This window comes from Martes martes, assembly GCF_963455335.1.
Source record: "Martes martes genome assembly, chromosome: 4".
Classification (NCBI taxonomy): Eukaryota; Metazoa; Chordata; class Mammalia; order Carnivora; family Mustelidae; genus Martes; species Martes martes.
The window spans coordinates 36,925,985-36,949,611 of NC_137891.1; the positions used below are offsets into that span (position 1 = coordinate 36,925,985).

Genomic DNA, 23,627 nt, shown 5'->3' on the forward strand with positions numbered 1-23,627 from the left:
TAAGGGGAAAGAGAGGAAAAGGAATCACCAAAGGAGTCTAAAAGTGGAAATAGGCAGAGAATCAGGAGACACTGTTGAGGTCAAGGAGAGGTAATCAACAATGTAAAAGCTGCAAGGGAATACAATATAGTGAAAATTAAGGAGAGAAGCTATTGAACTGGTGTTTGTATGGTTGTTAGTGATCTTGGAGGTCAGTTTCATTGGCATGAAAACCAGATTACTGCAAACTGAGAAGTGGGTGAAAAGGGAGTAAGAAGATTTGTAGAAATGGGAAAGAGAGAAGGGCGATAGTTTATGGGCAAAACAACCAAGAAACTTAACTTATAAAGGGAGAGACACCTCACCTGAACAGCTTTGTAGCGTAAGAAAGTAGATGAAATCAATGGCGACATAAATTAAGGACATTGGCACTAAGGAAATAATCGATGTTGCAAGGTTCTGGGGAGGAATGGAGTCAAGGCCACACATGAATGGTTTCATCTTGGAAAGGAATCTTTCTTTGAAACATCAGAGAAAGAAAAATATTTAGAAGGTTCTTGAGGAGAAAGTTGAGGGCATCCATACCAGAGTTTTGCCCAGTTAAGTTGAAGGTCAATCTTCTGAAAGTGAAGAAGCATAAGGAACAGTTGGGAGCTTTATGGAGAATGACAAAGATTAGAAGTGGGGAGATAAGATTTGATTAGAAATATGCAAAAACTTACCAAGCTTTGTGATCATGGGTGAGGTTCCTCTTCTTCTTCTTTTTAAGTCTATGTATAATGAAGCCAGTTGTCATAGTTTTTATTGGGAGCTCGAGGACAGAGTTGGAAAAATAGATAAATGATTCAGCAGACTCAGAATTGGGCAGAAGATCAAGATGGGAGGAATTAAGGGTGTTTTAAGAGTGTACTTGAAATGATGGGCAATCTTCAGACCCAATCACGAAAGAAAGAAAGAGAAACTAGGTGGTGGCCCCATTTATCTGGAGGACAGGAAGAAGCTACAGATTGTGCTGAATGTAAAGAAAAGCTTGGTGAGTGGTATAAGAGGATGAAGAATAATGTTCAGAGAGAGGAAGTTGTGCTATTAATATAGTAATTGGTAAAGGGAACTGACACTCATTCTGAAGAAAATCATAAAGCAAAATTTCAGAAGGTAAAAGCCCAAACTGACTGGAGATAGTTACAACCTGAATGGCCTTGCCGTGGCGTTGTGAAATGTCCACCAAGGTATAATGATAGACAATATAAATAGCACCTAGAGTTTCTTATGAGACTGTGGGTAGCGGCAGATCTTGAAAGACAAGAAGAGTGAAGGCAAGACATTCTTACTGTTGTTAATTTGATCATTTTTGTCTTTATTTTCTTAATTTACCTTAGTAGGACATCATTTTAATTTATATACTTAAATTATTTTTTTTATTCTTTAAGAATAGATTTCAATCTGATACAAACCTAACTTGTTAGACTGGTTAGATTTACAAGTCATTCTTCTACAACCCAAGTGCCAATCAACTGATAAATGGATAGAGCTGATGTGTGATATATATTCATGATGGAATATTACTCAGCCATAAAAAAGAATGAAATCTTGCTATCTGCAAAAACATGGATGGAGCTAGAGAGTATTACACTAAGCAAAATAAGTCAAAGAAAGACAAATACCATATGATTTCACTCACATGTGAAATTTAAGAAAAAAACAAATGAACAAAGGGAAGAAAAAAGGGAGAGAGAGAGGCAAACCAAGAAACAGACTCTTAATTATACAGAACAAACTGATGGCTACCAGAGGTAAGGTGGGTGGGGGGATGGGTGAGATAGGTGTTGGGGATTAAGGAGGGCCCTTGTGATGAGCACCAGGTGTTGTACGGGAATGTTGAATCACTATATTGTACACTTAAAACTAATATTACACTGTTTTTTTTAACTAACTGGAATTTAAATTAAAATTTAAAAAAAACTAACTCCCAAAGTTAGAAAAAATTGTGTGTGTCCAAAGGAATTTTCATTTTAAATATTATATATATAATCACTTGGTATGAACAATCATTTGATGGTTCGATCTCTGCTATTCTGCCCAATGGACTATGTGTCTTTGTCTTAGGGAAGGAAATTTCCAGGCTGCAGATTACCTAATTAAATAGAACATCCAGAATGTCTCCTAAATATGCCCCTTCTCCCACATTTCACAACACTTAGGAATAAAGAGAGGTTCTCTGCTGCTGTTCAAGACTCATCTTTAAATACTTCACAAATTTTAAGTAGCTCCATCTACTAATATCCCCTATCCTAAGACCTTTTAAGACTTTTTAAGTTCTCTATCTTTCTAGAAAGTTTCAATGAATGACTCATGAAATTTCTCTCTCTCTTTTTTTTATCATATGAAGCTTTTTTGGCATCTGTACAAATAACCCTTATAGCATATATGCTACAGTGTTTTTTAACTCACCAATTCCAGTGTCTTTTATCTCCATTTTTACCAAGTTAACTGTGGAGATAGCCATGTGTTGGAATCCATCATAATTTAGAACGACTTCAGGTTTAAATGTTGGAACTCTGAAATTCCCCTTTCAGACCATCATTTCACTTTAGGACATTAATTTTCCATTCATCCATTTAACAAATATCTATTGAGTGAGTGCCACATTATATACTGAACTTTATAAGTACTCCCTTTTAACTGCTCTACATGTTTCTCCCTTATCTTCACTCTATTATTTTTTTTTTTCAGTAAGCTCTACGCTCAGCGTGGAGCTTGAACTCATAACCCTGAAGGCAAAACATGAGAGACTATTAACTATACAGTAAATGAACTGAGAGATGCTGGAGAAGAGGTGGGTGGGGGATGGGCAAAATGGGTGAGAGGATTAAGGAAGGCACTTGTGATTAGCACTGGGTATTAGATATAGGGGATGAACCACTAATTCTACTCCTGAATCCAATATTACATTGTATGTTAACTAACTCGAATTTAAATAAAAACTTGAAACAAACAAAAAAGAGTCACAGTTCTACTGACTGAGCCAGCCAGGTGCCTCATTCACTCTCATTCTTTGAAATTCCTCTCTGCATATTGTTATTACTATCCTGATTCTAACCTCATTTGCTTTCCTCCCTACAGTAGAGCTCCCAGTAGATCATTTCAATTGCACCTTAACCTGCCCTTTCAATCTCAACTTCTCTTTCTTAGGCTCTTTTACTATTTCCTCTGACTTCATTCATTATTACTATGCTTTACTATCAGTATTTATTCATCTTTACCTATATATTTATGCATCTGTTTTTCTCTATTCCATCCTACTCTTACCTTTGTTTCATGTGCATAGTGCAGGTCTACTGGTGATGAATTGTCTGTGCTGTTTGTTGATTTATGACATCCTTGTTTTCTTTTCACTTTATAAGGATATTTTTGCTGGGTACAGAATTACAGGTTAGCAGTTATTTTCTCTTGGCACTTTAAAGATTCAAGACTAGAGTCTATACCGGTCCAGCTCTGATATTAGGGTGTTTTGAGAACCTAAAGTATTTACAGGGGCTTCCCCAATGACAGGCCCTGAACTATAATCCTTGTCGTCTCAGTATTGAGAAACTTCCAAAAATCCCAATTATAGGGAGTCATAAGGACTTTGGCTGTTTTTGTGTGCAAGAGGAAAAGTCACTGAAGAGTTGAACATAAGAGTGATAGGCAAAAGGCCTTCTCTGTTTGCTGTGAAAAGAAAAGACAGTAAGAAAGCAAAGAGGAACATTTGAGGACCAGTTAAGGGGCTATTGCAAAAAAGCAAGTGCGAGATGAAGGTGTCATATAATTTCTTATCTGACCATTGAAATAACTTCCAAATCTTACTCGAAATGTTTTTCTTTCCTGACGCCATGGTGATTTATTTCTAAGATTTATATCCAATAATGTCACTCCTCAGAGAGACCTCATTACATATCTTTAGGTAAAAATTCAAATTCTTCACCAAGGGACAAAAGGTCATATGCACGTTCTGGCTTCTGCCTCCCTTTCTAGCATCCCCTCTTATTCTACTTCTTTCCTTTAGCCAGTGGTATCTATTTAGAGCCCAGAATCTCTCCATAGGTCATAAAACTTCTGCAAGCCTTCACGCCTCGCCCATATTTTCCTCCTCCTTAAACCATTCTTCTCATCAACTCCCTTTTCTTGCCTGATTGACTCCAACTCATCTTTAAAGATTCAGCTGAAGGATTAAGAATAAGAGAAACTTATCTTCTCTTGGAAAAGTTTCTGAATCTTTTCCTTTCCCATTCCAAGACATAAATGAGTCTTTTCTGTGGATTTAGTACAATTCAATAAACATTTATGGCATCTTCTCTCTGCCAAGAACAGTTTTAGGAGTTGGAGAATGACAAAAGAATAAGCTGCAGTATTTGCCCTCAAGGACCTCATTCTAGAAGAAGATACATAATACATAACTTCATTATAGTGTGGTGTGGATAGCAGTAGAAAATGATTTTGGGAGGACGGTGTCAGTGAAGGTTTCCTGGAGGAGGAAAAAATCCATGTTCATTTTTAAAGAATAAATCAGAGTTTATCAAGCAGACAAGGTGCATGGGGTAAGGTGAATATCCAAGATCAAACGAACAATATATGCAATGGTATGGAATGGCAAAACAACAAGGTTTAGGAAAATAACAGAAGAATTGGTATTTGAGTGTAAATTTTAAAAGGCAATTAATGGGATGTGAGTTTAAAAAGAATGGACAGGCAATCATTGATGATCTTATTTAAATGCATACTTCTATTGTAGTATTTATCATACTGTATTGCAGTGACCAATTTTCATCTTGATGTTACCACCAGTGGGCTCCTTCGAGTAGGTATTGGGTCTTAATCATTAATCGTTGCATACATAGCAGCTATCCACATGTCCAAGATGTAATGGATACTCAGTAAATGCTTATGTTATTAGTGTGGACCCTTTAAAACTTCTAAGAAGATTATTTTACAGAATACTATTATTTGTATTTGGTACAAATCTATCTATCTATCTATCATCTGTCTATTGCCTGGGTTGAATCTGGACATGATCAGGTCCAAAACTAAGTCAAAAAATAAAATGAAAATTGAATGCAATTAATTAGAGATTGTTAGTAAAACTATATTTAAATCTGATACACAGAGCATGACATATTTGATATGTAATATTTTAAAAATAAAATGTCATTAAATTCTCAGGTGTAAATGGCTACCATTTAGAGAAAAGACAAATGAGTAGAATGGAATAGACGTTTATGCAGCTTTTTCTAGGAAGCTTAGAAATGCCATGTGTATCTGTGTATCTCTCCATTCACTCCTACTTCCTTCTCATATCTCTTCCACAGCATTGGACATCAGTTGGAGATATTTTTACAGCAAAAAGCGATACTTGTTACAGTTTTAAGAACTCTGCAGCTCTGTTGGGTAGGGCAGGAAGTCTGTTGGGTCCCTATACTAGAAGACCGATAGCCAGTTTTTCAGCCCCAGTGATTCTTGCCTCTTGTTTCTAAATGGGCATTTCAAGCCATTTTGGGAGGTAGCAATAATTTGTTAGAAATATCGTGAACATAAGGGGAAGAGGAGACCTATAACCTAAAATCAATCATAATAATACATAGAAGTAATCTGATAAAAAATTGGAATATTCAAATGATATACTCTTGAGTAAGAGCCACCACAAATTGACTAATTACCGCTGAAGAAATAGGAAAAGTAAAGAGAATAAACACAGTGCTTTGACTTAAGGAGTTCCATGCATCTTTTCAAGAAAAGGACATCACTGAGCTTGTTTCCCTTCTCTTACATTTTTTAAATGCCTTTACTGAGGAACCCACTCACCATTATGGCTTCTCCCAATATCCTCTCCTTTCTTTCTCCCCCTTCTCCCTTAGTATCTTTTTGCCACATACATTGCTCCTTCGGCTACTCTTGACATTGGACTCCAACAGGAAAAGAAAAAAGAAATCTATATGAAAATACAGCCACCATTTGAAGACCTTTTTGACACAGCAGAAGAATATATCCTTCTCCTCCTTCTTGAGCCCTGGACAAAGATGGTAAAATTCGACCAAGCTACTTTTGGAAAGGTACTGTGGCACTAAGAAATGGCATATGACCATTCAGGTTTACTACAAAACTGAGGATAAGCAATGTTGTTAACTTACAGGAGAAAAACGGAAAAAGAGAAAAACTGGAGAAGACCTCATATGGGCCAGGGACTCAGAGTTAAGATTTGGCAGGCTCAAAATTGGAGCAGCGAAAGTATTTATTAACTTCATTTTTTGCCAGTTTTTCGATTGTCTCCTAACAAAAGACTAAATCTTTGTCATTTTTAGTTCTCTGTACACTTATGTCGGCAGAGAGAAATCTGAGGTTTGATTTCCTGCAAACCAACAAAATCTGCCGTGATAATGTCCTGGTGTTGTCCCTTTTTGCCATTTCTCAGCAGTGGCCTTCATTTAGATTAATGGAAAAATCGCATTTAATTTTCTCCTGGATGAGTTATGGTAAATATGACACCCATGGAAAATAGAAACGTTCCGTATGTATTGTGGGAAACACATTCTGTAACTTCAGTGTTGCTATTTGAAGGCACTCCAAATGTTCATTATGTCAGACTGTTTGATTGGATACAAGTTTCAACACAACTTTTTTAATTCCAAAAGAGGTCATTTTAAGTCTCAGTGCTTGAATGTTTTCACTATTCTTATTGAGGGGTGGAGGAAATTTCTTTAAATATTTATTTTGAATCATAGATTCGAACCATTCCTGGGCCCTTTTTTTCTATGAAGTTAATGCATGACCCCTGTACATCAGGTCCCTCTCAGTGCAACTCTGCTGTCTTCATATTGCTATTCTTTGTTCCTATCTCCTCAACCACTTCTTATTCTTATCTTCTACCAGAAAGAATAGGTTAGGTAAATTAAGATAAAATTAATATCAAAACACCATGGATAGAATTACCTTTTCAGATTGTGATTGAACAACTCTCAGGGCTTACTAAATTCAGTGGTGAAAATTAAATTTTCTGTCCTAATTTCTCTTTGTCTTCAAAAATTAGCATTACAACTTTTCTACAAAAATACATCTATTACACTGAAAAGTTAGGCTATTGTATGAGATTAAAAAAAAAATTCTCTCCAGTCATTATTTTAAATATAATGCATGGCATAGAGAAAAAAAGGACCTGAGATAGTGTCTGAGATGTTAAAAAAAAAAAAAAAAGATTTAGAATTATAACTAACTTCCCTAAACCAAAAAGTTTTGGCATTGGTGATGATTCTTATAAAATGTGTGGGGAAATGATACACTCTTTTTAACAGGAAACTAGAAACTTCCTTAAATTCAGCCCAGAGGACTTCTCTCGAAGTCCGGTTGACTTGGTTATGTAGACTTGCTCCCAAAAAGGATAATTAAGGAGACTACGCAAGCTAGTTATTAAATGTAGAAAGTTCTCAGTCCACCAAACTGATTTTTCCCTGGAATCAAGAAATTGAGAATGAGCTTGTTTTCGTGGCTGTCTAAAACAGTGCAAAACCTGCTCTGCAGGCTGAGATGTACAATGAGGTTAATCTGATGAATGACTCTCTCCTTTCTTGCTACAGCAAAAAACCTTAGGTCAGACTATTACGAATGGAGTGCAGTCATTTCTTGTTCTACTGTGGATTATTTGGTTCCTAATGCTAGCAATGCCTGTCCTTGTGACTCTTACCCTGTTGTAATGAGTAGAAAACGAAAATGTGACCCAACATGTGTGCAGTGTTTGTTAGTTCTCATGGGGTGTCCAGAAAGGAGGAATGATCTCTGGTGTCACTATATCATTACATAGAAATATTTTATCGCATGCATGCAAAGTCAGAATTTGCTGTAGTTAATATTTTTATGTTGGTCTTGCTGCTTTTGCCGCCAAACCAATTTATTTTATTGGCAAATGTATTCATTTTTGAGCCCACTGTTATTGGCAAATTTTGCATTCTTTCCCCACTTTTTCATAATGTACATTCTATTGATGTTATGAGCTTTATTATTATTTTATTAGGTGGAGCTGGTAGAAGAAACTCGACAGTTAGATTCCACATACTTCAGAAAGCTACAGGCTTTGCATAAAGAGACTTTTTCCAAGAAAACTGAGGTAAGACAGCTCTCTACTTAGAAAAATCAACTTTTTATCCTGGAGAGGATTATCACTGTATATATTGGCATGAGGCACGGGGATCATATATTGAGGAGATCATGTCCTGATAAAGTAGGGGAAAGGCGGTTTCATTTCTCTGCTACTTCTTTGCCTAGGATGCTGCGTTTCACAGGTATCACTTTATACTGACACATTAAACAACAAAGCCCGAAGAACAAAGCAGATGAGGTAATGTAGGAAGCCAAGCTACTTGCCTGCCTTAGTTAAGAGCCTTCAAGCTGCATTATTCCTTTGAACGTTGCTGGTTATTTTCTGTATGGCAACAGTTCTATTCATTGTCAATTCAAAAAAAGAGTTAGATTGAGTTTTCCAAACAGAAAGGGAACTGTCGTGTGACAGCAGTAGACAAAACAATAAAGGAAGAAATATGGAAGGGATCTGGGGGAGTCCGTAAAAAGATCATAGGATTAACTAGGGTAGTAAAGTGTTATTTTGATTTATAAATTTGCAAATTTTGGATTAGCTGTATAAACCATGGTAGATCCTGAAAACCATAAATGAAATTTGTGTATCTACATAAAAGTGAGAGTTCATATTCACATTTATCGACATGGAAAATGCCCAGGACCTATTATTATATAAAGATAATGGGGGGGGGGGGTCCTGGGTGGCTCAGTGAGTTAAAGCCTCTGCCTTCGGCTCAGGTCATGATCCCAGAGTCCTGAGATCAGGACCCGCATCAGGCTCTCTGCTCAGTGGGGAACAGGCTTCCCCCTCCCTCTCTCTGCCTGCCTCTCTGCCTACTTGTGATCTCTGTCTGTCAAATAAATAAATAAAATCTTTAAAAAATATATGGGGAACAAAAAATATTGGTATCATATAATCCTCTTTATGTAAAATTATATGTATGTATTTCTCCATGTATACATATATGCAAAGAGAGGTATCTGGAAAGATGTTCACCAAAATGTTGAAGACAGCTCTGAGTGGTAAGGTTTACTTGATCTTTTTTTTTTTTCAGGTGATAGTTTTACTTTCTCCTCTGTGCCTATCTCAAATTTTTACTCTTTTACAATAAAATTTTACACAAACAGTAAAGCTTTGTTTAAGGTTTTATTTATTTGTCAAAGAGAGAGAGAGCACAAGCAGGGGAAGTAAGTGGCAGGCAGAGAGAGAGGGAGAAGCAGACTCCCCTCTAAGCAAGGAGCTCGATATGGGACTCAATTCCGGGACCCTGGGATCATGACCTGAGCTGAAGTCAGACACCTAACAGACTGAGCCACCCAGGTGTCCCAGTAAAGTTGTTTTTTAAATGTAACCTTCATGAGGTGCACCTGGTGGCTCAGATGGTTAAATGTAATCTTCATGATAGTTGCCTTTTTAACAGAAATTCTTTATATGAGAAACTACTTATTAGTATCTTGGAAAGATTATATAAAAATCCAAAAAAGTAGCACATTTTGTTGCATTTTAAACTTAATGAAAATGTTCATAAAATTGTATTTTAAGTTTGTGTTTTAAAACTTATGAACTAAAATGTAGCATTTTAATTGTATTTTAGGTTGTTTTTTAAAATTTATGAACAAAAATTTGTAATTCTCCCCATAATCCTTTTCCACATTGGAAATTGATTTTTTAAATATTGGTATTCTCTCTCATGGTCTGATGCTTTTCAAACACAAATAGAGGGGCGAATTAATTATATAAGGAATTCCATAAGGAAAGGAAAGGTTTTTCAAAGAGTAAGCTTCTCTAGCTCTTTGCCCTTAAATAGAACTTATAAACTGCAAAACATCAGGTCTTAAAATGCCTAAACATTAACTTTTATATGAAGAAGTTTACATGTAAAGAATGTGCTGTTAGAAAACTATATTGCCTTACTCTATAACTCTCAAAATTGCTATAAATAAAAGAACATTTTATGTTCATAATACATTGTTAAGAAAAAGAACCAAGTTACAAAACCATACATAGTCGTTCAGTCCTATCTTGGCTTTTAATAAACTACATGTGTGTACGCAAAAAAAGACTAGAAGATTTGTATTTTAAAATGTTAGCGGTCGTTGTCTCTGAGAGGGGTAGTAAGTAGTATGTATGGTTTTTGTTTTCTTATTACAAAAGATATTTTACTCTTGTACTAACAAAAATAAGAAAATCAAATATTTTACGAGCAAATATATGGTAAATGTTTACTAAGTGTTCCTAAAAAGAAGCGAATGGAACAGCAAGGAACAGAATAGAACTTGAGAGGAGTTAGAGCCAGAGTCTAGATTCCAGATTCTTCACCTACTTCTACCATTGCATTGTTAGATGGTGTTGGCCTAATTGTTCATTTTTATTTCAACTTCCCTTTCTAAATTTGGAAAATAATTTGCTGTATTTAAGAGATTTTTTTATGAAAAATATTACTTCACTAGGACACTGCTGGTGAAATTGGAACTGGTATTTCACGGCTTCCTGAGGTCTCTAAAAAACCCGAATACTGGAATAATGTTCCTGAAGAATATAAGCACTTTAATTTTAATGACCTGCTTAACAACAAACTGGAGTTTGAACATTTCCGCCAGTTTCTTGAGGCTCATTCTTCAAGGTAAGGGACATAAGCATTTTAGAGCATCATTTTCTAAGCTACTTATGTTTTTAAGCTATTTATTTTGATTGAACATATTATAAAAGTGATTTGGTGCAAGATTTCACCCACGACAGTAAAAAGTAATGAGCATACCTCTCTGAAATCTGCATGTGTAACTTTTTGTTGGGGAGTGCATTTTGATAAGAGCAACCTCCTAAATGTTATTTCAAGTCGTCAAATAAGATTTGTTAGTAGTTTTTAGCATTGGAATAAAAACACCAATGTGTTTTATTCTTTTGCTTTTCTACTCTTTCTTTCTTTTGCATTTTTCTAGACAGCTGCTTTAATTCATATTTCTAAAAAGTATCTCCTTTATATTTTTCTAAACTGTTGAAATTATTACTATAATGCTTGTAATTTTTATTAGCTAATAATAAAATATTATTATTAATATTATTAATATTTCACTGATCTCAGTGAAATACTAGTTTTGCACAGAATCTTGGAAACTTATGACATATTTATCTAATGTAAACTGAAATATTGATCATATATTTTTCCAATAATTTTCTCCCAAGTTAGCAGAAAAGGTTTAGACCTGGGAGCCAAATTTCACATATATAGTTTCCCTTTTTATTGATGGGAATTGTGAATTTAGCATGTTGCCAAATATACATGCAGTAGATGGAAATTTTCCCAGAAATGATATCAACAATATGAGTCCAGCATTGATGGAGGAACTCTGAGACCCTGTCGATAACAGTAGTAGATTCTTTTCTGATCCCAGTACTCCTGTGTTCATTCATATATTTAGCCAGGATTAGACATATTATTGAACTCATTAGTTTCATGATCTAATCAGTTCGGCTAACTAGGCAAGACAACAACTTTTTTGGTGGATTAGTAGAATTCAGAGAAAAAATAAAAAGGCCTGTACTTTGTTTTTGTTTTCATTTTAGTATGGACCTTATGTGCTGGACGGACATTGAACAGTTCAGAAGAATAGTTTATGGAGACCGAAAGCAAAGGGAAGAAAAATCTATATATATTAAAAACAAATACCTTAATAAAAAATATTTCTTTGGCCCCCAAAGTCCAGCTTCTCTATATCAGCAGGACCAGGTATCAATATGTAAACATATATTCTTTGTTGAAGTATGAAAGCCAGTCATTTTTTAAAATTTAAATTCAATTATTTAACATATAGTATATTATTAGTTTCAGAGGTAGAGTTCAGTGATTCATCAGTCTTATATAATACCCAGTGCTCGTTACATCATGTGCCCTCCTAAATGTCCATCACCCAGTGACCCCATCCCCCTACCCCCCCTTCCCTCCTTCAGTTTATTGCTTATGATTAAGAGTCTCTTATGGTTTGTCTCACTCTCTGGTTTCGTCTTGTTTTATTTTTCCCTCCCTTCCCCTGTGATCTTGTTTTGTTTCTTAAATTCCACATATCAGTGAGATCATATGATAATTGTCTTTCTCTGTAACTTATTTTGCTTATCATAATATCCTCTAGTTCCATCCATGTCATTCCAAAAGGAAAGATGTCATTTTTTCGATAGCTGAGTAGTATTCTGTTGTATTTATATGCCACATCTTCTGTATCCATTCACTGTTGGTGGACATCTGGGCTCTTTCTATAGTTTGGCTATTGTGGACATTGATGCTATGAACACTGGAGTTCATGTGCCCCTTCGGATCACTACGTTTGTATCTTTAGGGTAAATACCCAGTAGTGCAATTGCTGGGTCCTAGGGTAGCTCTATTTCCAACTTTTTGAGGAATCTCCGTAAAGTTTTCCCGAGTGGCAGCACCAGCTTGCATTCCCACCGATAGTGTAGGAGGGTTCCCCTTTCTCCTCATCCTCACCAACATCTGTTGTTTCCTCACTTGTTAATTTTAGCCATTCTGACTTGTGTGAGGTCATTGTGGTTGAAAACCAGTAATTTATTTCTTTTTGTCAACAACTTGAAAGTCATCTATTTTGTCCTTTGCTTTTATGATTTATATGTTAGATACTTTGAAGATCTTAACTTTTTAAGTTATTTCTAAGTATCTACAAATTAAATGCCTTTAAAATTCACGCAAGTATAGTATAAAACTGTTATTTTTTGAAGTAATTGATAGAATAAAAATAGCTTTTATTCATCCAGTCACCCATTCATTCAGCAAATATGAATGCCTGTGATATATGTTGTCATTATTTACTATAATATTACTGTCATTATTGCTATATGTCATTATTACACTATGTGGTGTCATTATTTATGACAAAAAGGCCAGATGGGAATTCAGCAGTGCAACTGAGTGTTCATGTAACATTTTGATCACATGAAATATGGCTCAATTTTTATGCTTTCGAAATGTAAAGAATTAAGTGTTATAATGAATTTGAAGTTTGCTAGTACCACATTACTATCTGGAGATCAAATGTATAGTGTTTGATATTTTTATTTTGGTAGTTTAAAAGGATACCGGTTTTAATGGTGTACTTCCAAAAAATCCAAGTTTCAGATTCATGCTAAATTCAGTAAGTTAAAGGAAAATTCAGAAGTGTTCATAAGTAGGGCATACCACATTAAAAAGCTAGATCTTTCAGGGGTAAAATAAGCAATACTTTTTGGGAATAAGAAGGAGAAGGAATTCTGGAATTGAGCAACCTTGACAAAATGCCTTACCATTAGTTCCCTGAGATCCAAATCTGGGCTGTATTAGCAAAAGTATCGGGTATCTCAATAAGGACAAGTATGAAATAAACACATGGAAGGCATTTGTTTTCTGTTTGGCTTGTGCTACATTGTATGAGGGTTCCTGGTATCTGATGCTACTGTGTGAACCTTCCATACTAGAAGGTTCTCATACTAGAAGTTCTCAGCTCATGCTGAGAACTTCAAATTCAGTAGAAAAAGTGATTCATTGCTATCACAGCAAATGACTGTGTTTACTCCAGAGAGTGTCCTCAATGACCTTTCTTCCTCATCTCTGGCCTTACTTTTATTTTTGTTTAAGTATTTTATACTTAAGGATATTCATATCACATTACATTCCATATAGATCTTGCTAGTTCTAATTTCAGCTGGGTGGGCCAAGTTTGCATTTTGATCAGCAAAGCAGTCTTTCCCTCTTTTTCTTTTTCCTTCCTTTTTTTATATAAAAAAATCAGTATTATTAAAGGATGGCTACGAGGGTTTCTCGTCTTTTAACAATTATTAGTAAGATTTGATTGATTTTATTAATCAAAGGTGAACTAGGAAGGAGGTAATTTTTCCAGTGAGGGGCCCAGAAGTTTTGAACGGTGTGTGCACAGAAACAGGCAGAAAACAGAATGATTTATAGCAGGAAATAGTCATTTGTGGCTTGTTGAAGCTGAGACTTCTACAGAAGGAAGATGGGGCCACCAAGAAATTATGTTTTGTAAAAGGTGTCACCTGTGCAGGTCAGAGACTCCTCTGTATAACCTGGTCTCTCTCTACTTCTGCTGCTTCTGTTTTCTTCTTCAGAGTTGTTGCAGCAGCTCTGCATTGCTAGGACCTCCTCATCCCACCACATCCAACCCAACATTTGTTTGTGCCTATTTAGAATTTATGAGTCAACGTTGTCTCCTAAGTAATTTATGCCCCATTTTCCTCATACACAAAAGAAAACGCTTTCTCCAACTAGTCAAGTTGACCAGAATCACAGATTCATAGAATCTTAGACCTGGACGAGCCTTTAGAGAACGCATAGACTAACAATTACACTCATTTCATAGTTGAAGATGCTGAGGCTGTGGAGAAAAAAATGGCATTGCTTGTGGTCACACAGGATTAAAACCCCACTCCTGTGTTCTCTGAAATATATCATAAGCAAAATCAGACATCAAAAAAAACCATCACAGGGGCGCCTGGGTGGCTCAGTGGGTTAAAGCCTCTGCCTTCGGCTCAGGTCATGATCCCAGGGTCCTGGGATCGAGCCCCGCATCGGGCTCTCTGCTCAGCAGGGAGCCTGCTTCCTCCTCTCTCTCTGCCTGCCTCTCTGCCTACTTATGATCTCTGTCTGTCCAATAAATAAATAAAATCTTTAAAAAAAATTTTTTTAAAAAAAATACTGTTTTAAAAAAAAAAACCATCACATAAACGACAATTGTCTGTTTGATGTTATAGGGGAGTTCTAGATTTTTACCATCCATAATAAAGCCAGGAATTATCTTTCAGCAAATGACAGTTGTGCTACCTAACACGTGTTTGGGAAACAGTTTGGGAGTAGATGGATAAATGAATGACTATTAGTGTTTCTTCACTAAAATAGGAGTTTGCAGTTTTTTTGTTTCCTTTGTATTTTCTTAGATAATGAATTTAAGTGGTGGCTGGGGAAGGATGCTCCATGAGCAGCTTGATGCCCCTGTCCTGCTTGAAGTTCAGAAGCATGTCCTCAATAAGCTGGAAAACGTGTGGTTGCCATTGTTTCTTGCAAGTGAACAGTTTGCAGCACGACAAAAGATAAAGGTATATCAGTTAGTGGAATATTTGCATAGCAATAGGCAGTACCGCTTAAAACATCACATGTGTCTACCTGTGGACCCAGCCATTGAACTTTTACGGTGCAGTGGTTAAGAGCATGCAGTCAGCCTTCCCAGGGTTTTGCCTCAACCCTGCCATGTGTTAACTGTACACCTTCACGGTTTTTTGTTGTTTTTTTTGTAAGTATATTTCATTCATTCATTCATTCATTTACAATTTACGTAATCTCTACACCCAACATGGGGCTTGAACTCATGACCCCAAGATCAAGAGTCTCACGCTCTACTTGACTGAGCCAGCCAGGTGCCCCAAAAACTTTTAAGTTTTATAACCTTAGTTTCTTCATTTGAAAAATAACTGGGGTTAATAAGAGTAATTGCTTCCTAAGATAACTGTGAAGATGAAATGAAAGAAATTATGTGTAGTTTCTTAGCGTGGTACGTGGCACACAGCGAAGATTCAAACAGTACTTCTTAATCTAGGTGTTATTTTTATATTGTTATGAAGTCTTCATATAAACAGGCAAGGACATACAAGGGGAAATAGTTAAATGCTTTATGAAAATTCTGTGCTAATTCTGTGCTATGAAGATTTCCATATAAAATGGGGTTATAAAATGAGATTAGAATATAAAAATGAGATTTCCACAGGTACTGATGAAAGATTATTTCTTGAGGGAAACAAGCAGATGCAGAATAGCATATAGAAGATAATCCCATTACATGTTCTTAAATCTCTGTATCGATTTATGTATTTCTTTTTCTGTCTATCCATATTTGTGTTTATGAAAAAAGTCTAGAAGTATCTCCCTCCTGGGGAATAGGAAAGATTTTTACTTTTTACTTTGTGAAATGGGGTGTTTTTTGTTTTTGTTTGGTTTTTGCTTTGTTTGCACTTTATAAAAAGTTTGTGTTACTTTGATCTTTTTTTTTTTTTTAAGATTTTATTTATTTGTTCGACAGACAAAGATCACAAGCAGGCAGAGAGGCAGGCAGAGAGAGGAGGAAGCAGGCTCCCTGCGGAGCAGAGAGCCCGATGCGGGGCTTGATCCCAGGACCCTGGGATCACGACCCGAGCCGAAAGCAGAGGCTTTAACCCACTGAGCCACCCAGGCGCCCCTACTTTGATCATTTAAAATGTCATTGTCACACCAAACACAGGCAAAGCTGATCTTTACAAAAATAACATAAAGGGACAGAAGGTGAAATTTTGGGCTCTAGTATGCAAAAGCACATGCCATTAGTGTTGATCAGGAAGAATCTAAAAGAACTGTCCTCTATATTCAATTTATCAAACACTTTGAGACTTACTTATGTGGAAATAATCCTTAGTCTTATGAGCACCTTAAATTATGGAAAACATAATACAGCTGGGAAAAATAGAATTTATAGTCTGAAGAAGAGCTGACTTGTTTTAGGCAAAAAGTTCCTGGAAATAAGCTTTGAGGCAGCTCAGATTTCCTCATTTCCTTTCTTTAGGCTTTGGCTTACTAATATTATTTACCACGTTTTCTCACTATGTTGACCACAATAACTTTATTGTAACTTATAACCATTTCCTGACTGACTTAGCGTTCTTTGGGTGGCAAACAACATAAACCGATTCTGGCAACCTTCAGCCAGAGAGAAAGGAGAGAATTTGTTATAAAATGGTGCTGGAACATCTCACACACTGAGGGGAAGAGTTGACACCCAAGCTCTAGAAAGGCCAGGGGCTGGGACAGCCCTGGAAATCCCGCAGAAGTTCCTGGATCTTTTCTCTAGCTGTGGCTATCAAAAAGCAGCACCTATGATCCAGTAGTGGTCTCTCTAGGTCAGTGCCTATCTATCTGCTGTGGACAGGGAGGTAGTTTCACATAGCCCAGATTTGGCAGGAGTGGTTCCCAAGGGAAGATATTGCATATAGGCAATAACCTTAAGAAATATCCACTATATTTCCTCCCTGTGTTGAATAACTCCTGTGCTTTTCTAAAATTAGTTGTGCCTAGAAAATAGCACAAAAATCTGTGAAATCCTAATTATCTCTCCTGCTTCAATTTCCAGGGGACCCAAGGTGAACTATTATCCACATTTGGGGCAACACACTTAGGTATTATTAGCTTAATTTTGCAGATGGGGAAACTGTTCAGAGAATTTGAGTGACTTGCCAGGCACCTAGGGAGAGCTTCCCTTTCTTTTTTCTCCTAAACTGCATTATCTCTTATCCATGCTGACCTTTACCACATTTTTAAAAGCTATTAAATTAGGGGCACCTCGGTGGTGCAGTCGGTTGGGCGGCCAACTGTTGGTTTCCACCCAGGTTGTGTTCTCAGGATGGTGGGATTGAGCCCCACGTGGGGCGCTATGGTCAGCGTGGTGTCTGCTTGAGATTTTCTCTCTCTCTCTCCCTCTGCCCCTCACCCCACTAGTGCACGCACTCTTAAATAAATAAATAAATAAATATTTTTAAAAAATAAAATAAAAGCTGGGGCGCCTGGGTGGCTCAGTGGGTTAAGCCGCTGCCTTCGGCTCAGGTCATGATCTCAGGGTCCTGGGATCGAGTCCTGCATCGGGCTCTCTGCTCAGCAGGGAGCCTGCTTCCCTCTCTCTCTGCCTGCCTCTCTGTCTACTTGTGGTCTCTGTCTGTCAAATAAATAAATAAAATCTTTAAAAAAAATAAAAATAAAAAAAAATAAAATAAAATAAAAGCTATTAGTAAATGACGTAAAAAATGTAGACATTCTGAATAATTGGGATAAAATAATTGGTTTTGCTTTCAGGTGCAGATGAAGGACATAGCCGAAGAGCTCTTGTTACAGAAGCATGAAAGGAAGATCGGGGTCTGGAAGGCAAGTAGTTTGTTATAGTCTTCCTCTTGCTCCCTCCGCTCTGTCAAAGTATTGTTTTTTTTCCTCCCCTCCTTGTTCAAAGACCTTCATTGTAGACACTGCTTTCTAAGCCACTGACTCTGTTTTATTGGCTGATGGAATCTAGGGGAGAGGGTGATTCTGCCAGAGTCCTCTTCTTAAAGCCCTCTCGACCTGCTAAGCCCTAGAAGTGTGCTTTAAATATTGGACTTTAAATATGCACTTGAGTTTATTTTGCTAGTGGTGGATTTATTGAGGCGAGCTGTTCATTTTAGCATATGGTAGCTTATTGATTACTGAGCGTGAATTGCACAAAAAGAATAGGTATGCAACAGAATGAGCAAGTTAAATTATCTTGCATTATCCTCTGTTGAAAGTTACATTTTGGCTTTAAAAGGATTAAAAACTATCATTTTATAATAGGATACCTAACTAGAAATTGCCTATTTTGCTTCTTAACAAGCATGATAAACACAGTCTTCCTTTTGAGCCTATGAATTTATGTATTCATCCTTCTACAGATCATTCTAGAATGTCAGACTAGACCCGGGTGACCCCCTACATACATAAAATTTTATTTGACTATTAGAGGATTGTATGTATCTGTTAGGATGCTCTTTTTCTACATTTTCCTCTTGAAAGGAAATAAATCATTCTTATGTTTGTCTCTTGCTATATTTTTTGTTGAAGTGCTAAGGAAGATGGGCTTATATTTCATATTATTGTGCATTATACATTATATTATTTTCTGTTGTGTTAATTACTAAGTTTTGTATATTAAGAAGTAGGTCTTAAAACATTATTTGCTGAGTGCATTTTATTTTATTTTATTTTTTAAGATTTTATTTATTTTTTCAACAGAGAGAGATCACAGGTAGGCAGAGAGGCAGACAGAGAGAGAGAGGAGGAAGCAGGCTCCCTGCCAAGGAGAGAGCCCGATGCAGGGCTTGATCCTAGGATCTTGGGATCATGACCTGAGCCTAAGGCAGAGGCTTTGACCCTCTGAGCCACCCAGGGGCCCCTGCTGAGTGCTTTTTAAATAAACATCCCAGTCTAATACATAATTGTTCCTATTTATAGGGCTGTAATTTTAATACAGAACATATGGTGAGGTCTTAACTTTTTGACCAGAGAATATGTGCCTCACTAAAACAGTGTTAGGCATCTAATCACTTTATCTGGGTTAAGGCACTGCTGTTCACCTCAACTGCCTAGTATTGCCTTCCCTTTTCAGTTTTCAATTCAAATGTTATCCTCAAGACACTTCTGCAAAGCTTTTGCTCCTCTGGGCAGAATGAGTTACTCCTTTTGTGTTCCCATAGTGCTTTGTACATAACTTTCTTCAACACTTATGCTGATAGTTGCGCATGATTTGTTTCAGGAAATTTATTTTATGCACTGTCAGTAATAGATATTTATCATGTGTTTTGACTGAGAGTTACTGTAATTCCTAAATTCATTTAAAACATTGCCTTTGGAATGGTGCTTCTTTGCATGATTATAGACTAAACTCAGATTTGGGGAACTTCAATAAAATTTATCCAGTAAAAAAAAAGATGTTTTATTCAGTAAACTCAGTAAAATCTATGTCTTATGTTTTTTAATCTGAGAGGCTAAAGAGGGATGGATATGTGATCTATAATGGTCAAAACTTAGAAAGTAGACATCTTGTATTTCAAAACTGTGAAGATACAAACTAAGTAATACTTGTAAGCATTACTAACACACTATAGGTCCATTTGGCTTTTTTGTTATGTAAAGTAAATCCTCAGTCAGAAGAAGCTTATTACTAAAAATAATGTAGTAATGATTTTTCTTCTTGTTATCAAGTATTAATAACAGTTTTTATTAAAATAATATGAAGATGTCTCACCTAAAAATATGATTTGTTTTCTAGTTAGAAGCTCCACAGCAAATTTCCTGTTTAAGTTAACAGGATTAATTGGTAATTTTTTTTTGTAAGATTTAGAAAAAATACCTTAAATGTTCTAGTGGTCTTATTTTTTAAAAGGCAAGCGAGTTATATTTAATATATAACATGATACATGTATAGTAACATGTAGTTTAAAAATACATAATAATGTAACAATATGTAATCATAAAATTATGGTTGCATTTTTCTGTTTAGGTACAGAATTCACACAATGCATTAAAATGTAGTTTTTCACCATAGTCCCAAACTGTAATGATTCTTAATATTCTTAAACAATGTAGTTATATGTTCTGAATCATCCAATCATTTCTTTTTCTCTCTACCTCTTTAAAAATTGAACAAGATCAAATAAAACTCATGGATACAGAGAACCAGAAGGGTGGTTCCCAGAGGACAGGAGGGTGGGAGGTTAAGTGAAATGAATGGAGTCAAGAGGTTTCAGTTCTAGTTATGAAATAAGTAGGTCTTGGGGATATAATTTTATAGGATGGTGACTAGCGTCAATAACATTGTATTTCATTGCATATTTGAGAGTTACTAAAGGTAAATCTTAAATGCTATATTCATAAACAGAAATGTTCTGTATCATTGTATGAAGACTGATAGTAACTACTTATTGTGGTAAACATTTGGCAGCATATATAAATTCTGAATCATTATGTTGTATAGCTGAGACTAATATAATGTTACATGTCAATTACACCTCAATAAAAATATTTATAAATGAAAAAAAAGATGCCATAAAAATATGAAGGAGACAAAAGAGAGAAGAGCAGAGAGGTAAAAGTTGCCAAATTCTGTTGTATCCATGCCATAAATTCCAACAGCCCAAAATAAAGGAGGTTGAAGTTGGTAATTTTTAGCCTAATAAATGACCTTATTGTTACTTTTTAGAATTCATCTAATTTTCTGTATTATCTACTTTGGACAGCCTGTGGAGAGTAAGTGGATATCTTCATCTTGTGAAATCATTGCTTTTCGTAAAGCATTATTGAATCCAATTACTGCAAGACAGTTTCAACGGTTTGTGGCTCTAAAAGGAGATTTATTGGAAAATGATGTACTCTTTTGGCAAGAAGTACAAAAATATAAGGTATCATATTAGAAGCTTGAGAAAACCACCTTTTTGTGTGTGTGTGGAGGAAATGTCTTAACACATCAGATTCTTACCTGCAACTCCATAGACAAGATTTTTATGAGATATCCCAATTGTGTCATCTTCAGACCAATATATAAATATTAAGGTGTTTATTGTTCTATGTTAGGCACACTTTTTATTATACAGTGAAAAGTAAGAGTAAGCCCTGAAATGATAGAATTAGATTTTTCAACATAGTCACATATATTACATATTCACATATATTATGATTTAATGAGACCTTCCTGAAAAGAATTTTAAACTATATTTTTGCCTATTACTCCTCTATAAATGGACCATACACATTTTTTCCTGAAGACATCCATATTCAGTACTTTAACCAAGATCTCTTTACCGGAATTCCTCCCAACTATATTGTCAGCAATGGTAATCAAAGATAGACAATTATAGATAAATAAACCAACAGAGATGAGAGGAGCTTTTGTATTAGGAAGAATGGCCAAATTTTTAACAAAACAATTAATTGAAAAAACAAGTTTAGGTGCAAAGGTAGTTTATTTTTAGGTTTAAGTTTAAGTGTTTATTGAAACCATATTGCATCTTTGCATTGAAGAAAAGAAAGGACTTTCTAGGTATTATAATCGAGACTTGAATATGGGAATGTTACGTAGAAATACCTAAGAGTAGGTATCCAGACTCTGCTTCATGCTCCCACAGGGAGCAGATTCATTTCTGGCCGAGCAGCCTATTTATCCCATTATAAAGGTAAAGAATAAAAATAAAACTGGAAGTTAAGATGATAATACTTTCAATTCGTCTATACTCTAAGTATGAATTATGCCATACTAATATTCTGCAGCATTTTTATTCTATATAGTTAGTAATTGCTCGATAAAATCTATTTCCAAACTTTCTCCAACTTACCATGAAACTGTTTTCTATTCTTTTCTGTTATGAGCAATTTTTGTACTATTCTCACCTTAGAAATTTTCTTAGAAAAAAAATTGTTTTGAGATAAAATTTTTCAAAATCTGTCACAAGGTAAGCAATATTAAATTTTTTTTTTGAGAATTAAAAAGGAGGTAGAGTCTGTTTTCCAGAATAGGCAGTAATACGAGTGGGCAGAATTATTTTTAAGCTGCTATGAATATGAGTAAGCCCAACCCCACTAGGATAAGAGGTAATGCGATCATCCTTGCACAAAGGACATTTAAAAACACCCATTCTGAGAAACTGATGGTTTTAGAGGGGAGAGCAGTGGGGGATGGGTGAGCCTGGTGGTGGGTATTAGGGAGGGCAGGTATTGCATGGAGCACTGGGTGTGGTGCATAAACAATGAATCTTGGAACACTGAAAAAATAAAATTAAATAAATAAGTAAATAAGGTAAAAAAAAGAACCACCCATTCATTCAAAGTCAACCTTTAGTTGTGCGACTATTTCTCCTTCAAGGTTGCCCTTGGTCTTCATTTAAAAATCTTATCTGTGGTATAGAATGGAGGACATGTAATTCTAGGTAACTAGTCAAAATCCTGCTATAGGAGGGAATTTGCTCATTCAATTAGCATTTATTAAGTACCTAATGTGCCAACTATTAGGCTAGATTGTATGAATAAAAATGTGAATGCAGCACATTGCCCTCCCTCAAGGAGGGAGACACCCATGAAAACAAATATCATGAAATAATATTGATTATGATCCATGTTCTAACTAGATACAGTTTTGGCACCAAGGAGGGAATGATGCAGAGAGGGTTGTAGGTCAGGGAATTCTCGGCAGGGATAACATTTGAATTGGGTCTTGAGAGAGTTTGCTAGGTGGAAAGCATTCTACCTGGTATGGTGAAATCTTACTGAGCTCACTTTTATATGGCTCACTCTTATTAAATGTTTACTATCTGCCAGATATTGTTTTAATTCTTTTCATGTAACAATGAATTTATTCTTCAGAAGAATACTATTAGGTCAAAGTTGTTATTCTTGCCATTTTACAGATGAAGAAGCTAAGGCATGGAAGGGTTAAGAAACTTCTAACATCATGTAGCTAATTAAGTGGTAAAGCTGGAATTTGAACCAAGGCATTCTGTTGCTAAAGCTCATGCCCTTAAACACTAAGTTATGTTCCATCTTCCCCACCCAGCTGTGATTATGGTAATATGCCAAGAAATTGAGATCAAGATTCTTCCCAAATTTTCACAATTCAGAACAATGTTTGATTAACCTGTTTAAATTGTTTAAACTGAGACCTTAATGATAGGTAAAAGTTCACTAGGCTAATGATATAGTAGGGCAGAACGATTAGGAAAAAAAAGTTCAATTCTGACTTTTATCCCTTCACCTTCAAAATGAAAACTCCAAAAATTTGTTTTTATTTCACAAGACATATTCCATAATTATAAATTAGGCTCACCAAATAATTATATATGATATCTTATGAGTAATGGAAAAAAATACACTCTTGGTAACATACGAAACATATGTGGTATAAATAGGCATTTTCTGAGGGTATGCTAAAATGAGTTAAAAACGTTAACTTTTGTCTTAATGTAACATTCGTATCAA

The 23,627-nt window shown here is 35.7% G+C and overlaps 1 protein-coding gene across 1 annotated transcript in view; it reads left to right on the forward strand.

Moving 5' to 3' along the window:
- RGS22 (regulator of G protein signaling 22) overlaps nucleotides 1-23,627 on the forward strand; it is a gene marked incomplete at both ends in the record, with an annotated part of 112,547 nt that overhangs the window by 77,672 nt on the left and 11,248 nt on the right. The window contains 7 exons of the mRNA XM_080801634.1: nucleotides 5,871-6,065; nucleotides 8,018-8,110; nucleotides 10,531-10,703; nucleotides 11,645-11,807; nucleotides 15,017-15,175; nucleotides 17,949-18,017; nucleotides 20,900-21,061. Of these exons, the coding sequence (XP_080657760.1) occupies nucleotides 5,871-6,065; nucleotides 8,018-8,110; nucleotides 10,531-10,703; nucleotides 11,645-11,807; nucleotides 15,017-15,175; nucleotides 17,949-18,017; nucleotides 20,900-21,061 (1,014 nt within the window). The remainder of the gene's footprint in view (nucleotides 1-5,870; nucleotides 6,066-8,017; nucleotides 8,111-10,530; nucleotides 10,704-11,644; nucleotides 11,808-15,016; nucleotides 15,176-17,948; nucleotides 18,018-20,899; nucleotides 21,062-23,627) is intronic.